The sequence below is a fragment of the Phaseolus vulgaris genome, chromosome 9 (assembly GCF_051622355.1).
Source record: "Phaseolus vulgaris cultivar YP4 chromosome 9, ASM5162235v1, whole genome shotgun sequence".
Classification (NCBI taxonomy): Eukaryota; Viridiplantae; Streptophyta; class Magnoliopsida; order Fabales; family Fabaceae; genus Phaseolus; species Phaseolus vulgaris.
This window is the reverse complement of record NC_143506.1, coordinates 18,047,418-18,058,070: the sequence shown is the minus strand read 5'-3', so window position 1 is coordinate 18,058,070 and position 10,653 is coordinate 18,047,418. Positions and strand designations below refer to the sequence as shown.

Sequence of the window (10,653 nt, the reverse complement as noted above, 5' to 3'; positions counted from 1 at the left end):
TTTGCGAGCAATAATTGATTACACTGATAAAAGTGTTTTAGTTTTGTTATATTTGTTAGTATGTTAATTTTGTTTTTAAAATCTGTTGTATAATAAGTTGTATAAACACACACAGACACGGATACGAATACCAAGATATGTATAATATTTAAAATGTAGGACACATGGATACGAATTTATATATTATATAGTTATGAATTATTTAAATTGACAATAAAGATTTATGTGCACAAATATGTTTCAGATTATTTTTTGAAGCAGAAAGATGTTTTTCATGACTGATTCAAAATGATTTGTTCTTATTTTTATAATCATAATAAAAATTTATACAATAAATTTGAATTTTTAAAAAATTAATATATTTTTTATTTTAAAAGTTGTGTTAGAAACGTAATAGAATTGTCAAAAATCTAACAAATACTTTTTGAATTTGACATTTCAAGGATACGTGTTCTACAAATATCATACAAATGTCAATGTTTAATACGAGTGTCGATTTTCAATACGAATATCCGACACCAATAATAAGTATCTGTATGTAAAACTTATAGTGTATATAGTACCTTTTCTCTTCTCCTTTCTTTACAACAATAATTAAAAGTAAAAGGTGTAAACATGGATGATGGCTTGGCTTATGTCATTTGCAAAGTTTGCTTTGGTCTCGATGGTCTTTTTAATAGTCACCGTTCCCCTTTTAGCCTTTCACACGCGTCTCATCCCCACCTTTGGTTATTGGCATTATTGCTATTATTACCTTTATCATAGTTGTTCTTTTATCATTCAAAATATTTTAAATAAAGATTGTTATTCTGGTAGCTACCCTCATAAATCACATTAAACCTGGAATCTTCAATCTTATCGTCCAACTAGACGATCAGTTATGCAACTCTTTTTTTCTTTCTTTTTCTAAATTACTACTTCTACTTTGTCTTGTAGATAGTAAGACTTAAAAATATATAAATGAGTATAAATTTTGTTTTATAAATTGTTTTTATAAGATTAAGCTAAATAGTTGTTAATTTTTTTGTCAATCCATTAGTATGTTTTGTCAGTCCAAGTTTTAATTTTGCCTAGCTTAGAGGATTCCCTGAAGATACTGTAATGTAACCACTGACAACAGTGGATAAACTGATACAACTGTTTAAACAAAACTAAAAATAAAGTTTTAGATTTGTATAACTATTTTACTATTCTCAAACATGACTGTAAGGTGTTTGTAGGAAAAAGGGTTCTGCTATTCTTTTGAATTTTTTTCTTCTTTGGAGTCAAAGTGGATGGGAAGGGTAAGTGAATTTAGTGAGGGAAACCAACTTGGAAGTTAGCGTCTTAGTCTTACAGCTGCTGATACCTTCCCTCATAATGTGACTTTCCCATGTTAGGTGCCTTCTAGATTTCCTTGAAAGTACAAAAGAGCCTCACTCAGTTCACGTTCTAGGCTTTTTTATGTGTTGCATTTTGTTAAATGCTGAGCCTTCAAGAGGGTTCCATCGAATAAGAGCAACCCTCGAATCTAGGGCAGTGTTTTACATGAATTTCCAGATCTGAGTGTTTTCTCTTTAGTCTTTACCATGATGTGTGCTAGAAAATATTGATGAAGTTGGTGTGTTGAGTCCTTGCTCTGAGTATATCTATACACGCACAGAGTAACATACTTGTGTTGTTCAGTGTGTGAAGTGTGAATCTGTGTCCAGTTCACCATTGTGTGGAAATGGCTCCAAGGCTGGACTTTTCCAATTGGTGGACCAAGGATACACAGAAGGGAACACCGGTAGTGGTGAAAATGGAGAACCCCACTTTCTCTGTTGTGGAGATCAATGGTGCAGATGCTGCATTCAGGCCAGTGGAGAAAAGCCGTGGCAAGAATGCTAAGCAAGTCACATGGGTGTTGCTTCTCAGGGCTCACCGTGCTGTTGGCTGTGTCACTTGGTTTGCCACTGTGCTTTGGGCGTTGCTGGGGGCCATTAAGAAGAGGTTGATTCATGGACAAGGTGTGGCTATGGAGAGTGAGAGTGACAAGTTGGAAAAAGGTAAGATGCTGTTTAGAGTCATTAGAGTGTTCCTAGTGACATCCTTGGCAGTTCTGGCCTTTGAGGTTGTTGCTTACCTTCAAGGTTGGCATTTTGGGAACCCCACTTTGCACATTCCTCGTACTTCTGATTTGGAAGGATTGCTCCACTTGGCTTATGTTGCTTGGTTGACGTTTCGTGCTGAGTACATTGCTCCTCCTATACAGGCACTTTCCAAATTTTGTGTTGTTTTGTTTCTTATCCAGTCTGTGGATCGCATGCTCCTTTGCTTGGGGTGCTTTTGGATCAAATTCAGGAAGGTCAAGCCAAAGATTGATGGGGATCCGTTCAAGAGTGACGATGTTGAAGGATCTGCAACCAATTATCCCATGGTTCTGGTTCAAATTCCAATGTGCAATGAGAGGGAGGTATGATTTACATCAAACTTTTGCATTCCATTTGTGCTAACTCAAGTTGTTTTCTTAGTAGTAAGCTTGCAGCGAATTCAATATATTAGTTTTAGCTTGTATTTGTAAGCCAGGAATAAATTTTGCAAATGTCATAATAAAACAGAACTTAGCAATTAGAAAGTTCAGATTACCTTTTTTGCAATGCTTATGAACTGTATGAATGCACGTTAAAAAAAGATATGGAAAATAGGAGCGATACTTGACACTGTAATCATTATTTTCAGTTTCTGAAATAGACACCACCTTAGTAATTCTATAGTGAGTGACAACATATAAGTTCACTTGATAAACAGATAATTTGCTTACTTTGCATGCCCTGATTTTATGCAGGTGTATGACCAATCAATTTCTGCAGTCTGCGGCATTGATTGGCCAAGGGATCGTTTACTGATTCAAGTACTTGATGATTCCGATGATGAGAGCTTACAGTGGTTAATTAAGGCAGAGGTCTCTAAATGGAGCCAAAAGGGAATCAATATAATCTATAGGCATCGCTTAATAAGGACTGGATATAAAGCTGGAAATCTTAACTCTGCAATGAGCTGTGACTATGTGAAAGACTACGAGTTTGTTGCAATTTTTGATGCAGATTTTCAACCAAATCCTGATTTTCTTAAGCGAACTGTGCCACATTTCAAGGTTGAGTGAAGAAGGTCTAACATATTCAGAAAAATTATTGGAAAGCATGTTTAACATATTTTAATATCTTGCAAATGCTTTTTTATTACAGGACAATCCCGAACTAGGATTGGTCCAAGCTAGATGGTCTTTTGTGAACAAGGATGAGAATTTATTGACTCGTCTCCAAAACATAAACTTATGCTTTCATTTTGAGGTAGAACAGCAGGTGAATGGGGTATTTCTCAATTTTTTTGGTTTCAATGGAACCGCTGGTGTTTGGAGAATCAAGGCCCTAGAAGAGTCTGGGGGCTGGCTAGAGAGGACAACTGTAGAAGATATGGACATTGCTGTCCGAGCTCATCTCAATGGTTGGAAATTTATCTTCCTAAATGATGTAAAGGTGATCATAGATGACAACCTTTTCCATCCATATCTCATTTCATTGTATATGCATGATATGATTAGTTTATGTCACCTTTGTGAATTGTGACTTGTATGTTCACCTGAAATCCCATGAGTACTCGTGAATTTCTTAAATCTGTAAATTTCTAGGTACCGTGTGAAGTTCCTGAGTCATATGAAGCTTACAGGAAGCAGCAACACCGCTGGCATTCAGGTCCTATGCAACTTTTTAGGTTGTGTCTTCCGGCAATTGTGAAATCTAAGGTATATGTGATACTCATCTTGAAGTAGTAATTAGAGTAGTGATGAAGAAAAGCATATTCTGATAACTTAGAATTGCGGTTTATAATATGCACTACATAAAAACTTTAAAATTCTCTATTACTGCAGGTGTCTGCATGGAAGAAAGCAAACTTAATCCTGCTATTTTTTCTGTTGAGGAAACTGATCCTTCCCTTTTACTCTTTCACCTTATTTTGCATAATTCTTCCTCTAACCATGTTTGTACCTGAGGCAGAGCTTCCTTTGTGGGTGATCTGCTATGTGCCTGTATTTATGTCACTTCTTAACATTCTTCCTGCTCCAAAATCTTTTCCTTTCATTGTTCCCTATCTCCTTTTCGAAAACACCATGTCCGTCACCAAATTCAATGCAATGGTATCTGGGCTTTTTCAATTAGGCAGCTCTTATGAATGGGTTGTCACAAAGAAAGCTGGCAGGTCATCAGAGTCCGATTTACTGGCTGCTGCAGAAAGGGAAGCCAAGTCAATAGAAAGACAAAAGATTCATAAAGGAGCTTCCGACAGTGACCTTATGGAGTCAGAAAAGTTTGTGGAGCACAGAGAAGCAGCTCCAATAACTGTTAAGAAAACTAATAAGATATATAAGAAAGAGCTAACTTTGGCATTCCTCCTTCTGACAGCTTCTATCAGGAGTCTGTTATCAGCACAAGGAGTTCACTTCTACTTTCTACTTTTCCAAGGGGTGACCTTCCTCCTTGTGGGGCTGGATTTGATTGGAGAGCAGATGAGCTAGTTTTCATTCAAAACAGCATAAAAGAGACGATGAATGGAAAACACCTTCTACTGGTTTATCAGCCAAGTTGCAGTCCAGCAACAAAAATGAACAACGAAGTATAGTTAAATCCTTTCTTTCTTTCAAAAATTCGCAGTACAGGTCTATCGAACACATGATTGATTGCAAGTACCGAAGCAAGGTTCCTCAGTTATTCTACCATATATCCATTTTGCATTCACACGATTCTTCGCAAGTATTTCTTATAGGGCACTACTCACATTGTACTCCTACAGGTATTGAATTCTTGTTTACTGGTATAGGAAGTGTATAAAGTCTTCAGTTTTCTTCATTGTGTTATTGGGACTGGGAGTTCTGATTCCAAATGTCTGGGTGTGGTGCATGTAGCTTGATATATGTCGAATCATAGGTGCCTTCATGGTAAATAGAGTGTGTAAAACAGGACATCTTTCTGTACATTCATTGTTATCTAATTAAACAATAAATTTTATTCTTCCAACTCTTCCCCCTCCCTTGTTCTCTGCTACTTGCCAATTTTCATGTCTTTTAATTGCATGGCTATAATCGGGTAAATAAAATGGTGTCGGCAGGCAAATGGAGACAAGCTTAAGTGGCTTGATAGTTTTCTGATGTGGTCCCCCTCCAATAGATTCATGTTCCTAAAACTGATTTCTAATGTCTGAGATTAACATCACTGACCCAAACAAAATGTTGATGGTACTGAATCTGTTGAGGCCACAACTTATCCACCTGCCATTAGCAAGCAAGTACAAAATAGTCCCATTTCTTTAGATGGATGTGTCGGTCATAAAGCTGGCCAAATAATAATATAAATTTTTGCCTTCACAAGTGGTTTGCCAATCTCAACTGCGAAATCCTTTTCATCTGAATATAACATCAAAAATCTTATGACAATGCTTTAAGTCTTCACAGTAGTCAAAATAAATTGTATATTTAAATTACAATGAAAACGAAAAAGCAAGAATCAGAACTATGTGGTAAGACGGGAAAAAGTAGAAAAATATACAAGCAAGAACAATGGTGCAGTGTAATATACAGGTGGCATGTCATGTAACTGTAATATACAAGATAAAAATCGTTTTTTGTGAAGATGAACCGAGCGGCAAACACACAAAAGCAACTTCTTGCTAGAAGTTGATGCGTATGGAAACATCAACGATGTTCACTGCGATGGGATCACACATCCTAAAGCAAGTGGTCTAAGAGCTGAACCACCCCAAAAAGAAGGTCAGGCTTAGAGAAAACCTGAAAGCTTCTCCATCAACAAACAAATAATGCACACGTATTGTAGCTATGGACCTGAACTATTTGTGTGAGGAGTAATGATTTTAACTCTCGAAGATGGTCATGGAACTCTAGACATAGCACTGCTGATCTAATCATCATAAGGGTCTACTGAAAAGTCTGGCTCTTCAGGCTTTTGCAACTTGGGCAGGTCTACATCCTTGATCTTCTGAACTCCTCTCTTTGTGTTTGCAGCAAACCTTGAAGCCAGTATAGTGACACCTAAGTGTTGTTTTACTTGTGCAGTGCTTGAAGTCAGTGCACTGTGCTCTTCTTCATTATGTTCATCGTGATTGAAGGACTGGCATTCCCTCAAGCTAAGGCTCTTCGCAAACATTCTCTTCTTGAACCGGCGCCAAGCAGCCTGAATGAAGCATGTTGCCCATGTCCTCCAATGGTGAGAGTAGAAACGGAAAGTGTGCTGCAACTTCTTGCTGTGGAGACGTCTAAACTGATTGGCCACAAATTTAAGATCTTCTGCTCTTAGTGCAAAGGCTTCAACTTCTACAAGGGCTTTAACAGTTCTCGTAGAAGAAGGCAAGTTGAGAGTGGATTTTGGAAGCAATGCCCAAGCAAGTAGCTCTTCTCCACAGAAATCACCAGGCCTCAAGGTAATGGAGTTGAAGAAACCAGTTCTGCCTCCATTTGTTGTTGAACTTTCAAGTCTCCCTCTGATGATAAAGAGCATCTCTGTAACCGGGTCTCCTTCTCTGACTATGTACGTGCCTTGAGTACTCAAGGATGATACCAATCTCTCGCATATTGCATCAAGTAGCTGATCATCCATTTGCGAGAAAAAAGGAACCTGTAGTTGGTGGAAAAGAAGGCATTTATCAGAGAAGATAGTCATATATAGTATGATTTTACCTGTACTCCTTATGCATGGATGAGTTAAACTATTCAACATTTCTTGATGTTGATGAGAGCATAGTACTATGATAGATGAATATTTATTGTGAGAAAACTTACACGTCGAACAAGGTCCAAGCAAAGATGGCGTTGGATATCTCTACGTAGGTCAATAGGCAGGGCACGTAGGATTGTTTCTTCATCAACCCCGCGAGTTGCAAGCCACTTGTATTGAACAAATCTTCGGACACGCTCTCTCAGATTTTGTGGGAGCTGACGGTGACTCATCCACTCTTCAGTGTCACGTCTCTTGAGCCTCCATTCTTCAAGCCTCACAGTAATAGATTGCAAATAGGTCTGCACTGAATTGAGCATTCTTAGGTGTTCACATAAATTCAGGATGCTTAGTTATAGTCAACAATTTGGTATTGACTTTTTGTCTTATTTAGCTGTACATGTAAATTGAGGATTTTCTTTAATCTAACTTATTTGATGATGATATTAACTCTTTCTGAAATGAGAATGACAAAAAGATTACAAACCATTGCAACTGTTTCAGTGTTTTTGTTGAAGAAAAGAGAATTTATGTGTAAAGGTTTTAGTAAAACATAAAAAGTGTGCTGGATTGTGTTCAAGTAATAGAAATGTAAAGAAGCTTAGAAGCTACGGAACTTATTGTTGCAAATAAAATAATTTTTTAAAGTAAAGTTTCGTGGATTTGAAGATCCTAAGTACCTGCATGTTACCAATTAAGTGGGCAAACAAAACCAGACCCAGAATAGCAATGAGTATTGCAAATGCAGTTTCCCAAACGAATGTGCTTGTGGTCAAACCCTGGCCATAGGAACTGAAAATACAGAAAGGAAAAGATTAACTAAATGCGAACAGTGAAGATAGACATGTGATGTTCAGTTTAATTCACGTCAAATATTTATCTGTAGTGTAAGGAAAGATAACTGGGTATTCAGACTGAAGAAACAAATCTTTGGCTTCTAATGAGAGTGTAATATAGTCAAAGCAGATATGGTTAAATACAGTTGTAGAACCAAACCTTAAGTTCTGCAAGCCCCACCACAGACAATAGAGATACTTCTCTATAAACACAGAGGAGATAACATTATTTTCCACTGCAGTTACGAAAATTCCATAGTTGAAATTGGTGCTATTTTGAGGACTGCAGTTACCAAACACAGAAGTATTGTTTACCCACTTCATGCGATCATCGTGGTTTAAAGTACTGCAATCTAAGTACTTGAGAACACATTTTACAGGGAGGCTTTCATTTCTGCATTCAGATTTCCAGCAAGAAGCATGCCTTTCAATTGATAACAAATACCATGATGCCCCCAACACCTACAAAAAGGGAGTAATGAATAATTAAAAATCTGAAATGCCGCGAGATAACAACTAATTGAAAGGCAATTTATGATTGAAGAAAACATAACATACATGACTAGCTAGCATGTAAAGTAAAAGATTGTAAGCAGCCCCAGCCCAAGCTGTCTTTGTAACTACACCAGTGGCTTTAATAATCTGAGAGCTTAATGGGAAAATCAAATATAATCTGGGGACATATTGAAGCAGAACAATGAGTACAAGTGCATTGTTGGTATGATCAGCATGGGAGCTTCTGATTGCTGGCATCATAAACCAAATCACAATCTGCCAACAAAGAAAAGAAAAAACATGTCATTTAACATCACTTCCAAACCGTGACAATCTTTCAGGGACAAATATACAAAGTCAGAGAACAAACGATCTCTATGCCATATGTAACTCAATTTTAAAACATGAAATTTGCAAGTTTTCCTACTTTTCGAAATGGAGAAGGAATAAAGAAGTTGAATTCAAGTTTAAAAAGATATACTTAATCTCTATTCAATGTGGGACTTTTTATTAAAGCTTATACTCTTAACATGTTACTTTTATTCAGTCAGTAAACGTGATATTGGTGTTTTTATGTTTTATGCATTAAACACAAAATGAGACTACCAAAGCAGAAGCATTTGTGGTACCTGGGGAAGAGGCAGTGTAGCAACAAGATCTAGGAAGAACTCTGATCTCAAATATCGCCTTGCAATCAGCCTAGGATCCATAACAAGCTCACCCCTTCCAAACACCCTAGAACTCGGGGATACATAGGCAGTTCTGAACTTGATGACCATGTTGAGCAGATAGAACACATCAGCAAATGTCCGGAAACATGTCACAACAATTCCTATATTCAAATCAATAGCCATACACCATGATTTCCCATCATTTGCTACTGATGGAAGGTAGAAAAACAGTGGATCAACAAACAGTGCCAGAATGCAAGAAAACAGGAATGCCCGGTTCCACTCCAAAATTGCATCACTGCCAGGATCAAGAATTCTCTTCTTCCATGGCTCATGGTTTTCTGGGAAAACCTTAAACTTGGCAAGCGAGGGAATTTTGATACTCATTCTGTTCTTGTCACCAATACTCATTTTGCTTTCTGGATAGACTGTGAATGCCTTCTCATGGTGTTTGTGAGAGTCTAGCTTTTCCCAAGGAAGTTCAAGAGTCTGTTTTCCATCATTGGAGAACCTAAGAGTTTTCAAAACCACTAATCAAATCTGACAAAGTTGTAACAATGGGAATAAACTGAATGAAAAAGAATAATAAAGATGACCGTGGTATTGAATTCACCTCACTAGCTTCTCATGTCTCAGCTCCATGCTATGATTATGATGAAGTATTACTGTCAAATGCTCACACAGATACTATTTCTACTGAGGAGGAGTGCATTGCTTTGAATTGCAAGTTGCAACATGACAATGAAGAAAATCACACTGCATACTTGGTTTCTGATTAATGAAACGTGTTTGGTTCTTCTTCATATGCAAATGCAACCAAAATAAGCTTTTGAAGAAAGAGACAAGTTGGGCAAAGGAGGGGAGTGATAAGCTTTACTTCAATCCAAGGCTTAAAGATGCAGTTTTGGATTTGGACAAAAATGGGTTTGACTTGAATGCTTCCGAGGACAACGGAAGAGTAACCACCAAAACGGCCTACAATTAACACAGCTCAGATATTGAACTATACTATAATACACAATGGACAAGCGTAAACGTGGGAAGTGGGAACCATGACAAAACTATATGTACATATACCAATATACACCAACTTGCATTTTCAAATTATCTATAATACATCTACTTTCTCTTCTGTCTTACTTGCACTCTATTTTTGCATCATATCTCTTTCTTTATTCTTTTTATGACATCTTTTTGTGATGTGATTTATGTGTTCAATGTAATTTCTAAGATATGAACATGTTTTTCATGAAGTTTAATGGTTGTTTTGTAAGTAAAGGGGTAAAATAATGCATGAACTTGTGACCTGCACTCATGAGGTGGACGTTGACGTTTAGAACGAAGCAACCATTAAATAATTGACAGAATTATCACATATAATTAACAAACATAACATTTTTTAAAGATCAATGTGATTCTAATATAACCAACATAAGTAGTAAAATAATCAAATATTGATGACAGGGTTCGGAATCTTAAAGATTTTCCACTCAGCTTTTGCTAAACCTCAATCAACGGCACCAATGTGCTCTTGCTAGCTAGACGTGCAAAAAACTAATGATCATAAATATAATATCATGCTCTATTGGTTAACGAAAAAGTTAAAAATCTTTTGAATGATTTCTGCAGAAACTTCTTTTAAATGTCCAACTTAAAGAAGCTGAGGAAAACGCAATGAGTTGACTCCATTGCTACAAGTATCAAGTCTTTCATTTCTATTTTCATTGCACCTCTCGCCATTTGCAGTGATTGTTGTGGTGATGTAGAAAGTAGTTGAATTTCCTTCTTTCAATCAAACCAGTGCTGTTGTCCCTCACTTTATGAATCTTTAGGGTGAAGCCATCATTGTTTAATGGAAAGAAAAAAATATCTTTTGTTGATGCGTCTTATCCTCAACATTTTTATCAG

The 10,653-nt window shown here is 36.8% G+C and overlaps 2 protein-coding genes across 2 annotated transcripts; one reads left to right on the top strand and one right to left on the bottom strand.

Moving 5' to 3' along the window:
- Positions 1-792: 792 nt before the first annotated feature.
- On the top strand, positions 793-5,033 carry LOC137820448 (putative xyloglucan glycosyltransferase 5). Its single transcript, XM_068624550.1, has 5 exons — positions 793-2,434; positions 2,807-3,115; positions 3,207-3,497; positions 3,650-3,763; positions 3,890-5,033. The coding sequence occupies exons 1-5, from the start codon at positions 1,709-1,711 to the stop codon at positions 4,532-4,534; spliced, it is 2,085 nt and encodes a 694-aa protein (XP_068480651.1). The 5' UTR covers positions 793-1,708; the 3' UTR covers positions 4,535-5,033.
- Positions 5,034-5,387: 354 nt separating this feature from the next.
- CNGC14 (cyclic nucleotide-gated channel 14) lies at positions 5,388-9,781 on the bottom strand. The gene is made up of 7 exons (XM_068624548.2): positions 9,359-9,781; positions 8,704-9,256; positions 8,138-8,350; positions 7,740-8,041; positions 7,424-7,535; positions 6,809-7,045; positions 5,388-6,644 (listed from the first exon to the last, which is right to left on the bottom strand). Exons 1-7 carry the CDS (start codon positions 9,385-9,387, stop codon positions 5,931-5,933), a joined length of 2,160 nt encoding a protein of 719 aa, XP_068480649.1. The 5' UTR covers positions 9,388-9,781; the 3' UTR covers positions 5,388-5,930.
- Positions 9,782-10,653: the final 872 nt, after the last annotated feature.

Coding starts and splice junctions, on each gene's coding strand:
- LOC137820448 (XM_068624550.1), top strand. CDS start 1,709: ATGGCTCCAAGGCTGGACTTTTCCAATTGGTGGACCAAGGATACACAG. Junction 2,435..2,806: donor CAATGTGCAATGAGAGGGAG/GTATGATTTACA, acceptor GATTTTATGCAG/GTGTATGACCAATCAATTTC. Junction 3,116..3,206: donor GAACTGTGCCACATTTCAAG/GTTGAGTGAAGA, acceptor TTTTTATTACAG/GACAATCCCGAACTAGGATT.
- CNGC14 (XM_068624548.2), bottom strand. CDS start 9,387: ATGGAGCTGAGACATGAGAAGCTAGTGAG. Junction 8,351..8,703: donor CTACACTGCCTCTTCCCCAG/GTACCACAAATG, acceptor CTTTGTTGGCAG/ATTGTGATTTGGTTTATGAT. Junction 8,042..8,137: donor TTTACATGCTAGCTAGTCAT/GTATGTTATGTT, acceptor CCCTTTTTGTAG/GTGTTGGGGGCATCATGGTA.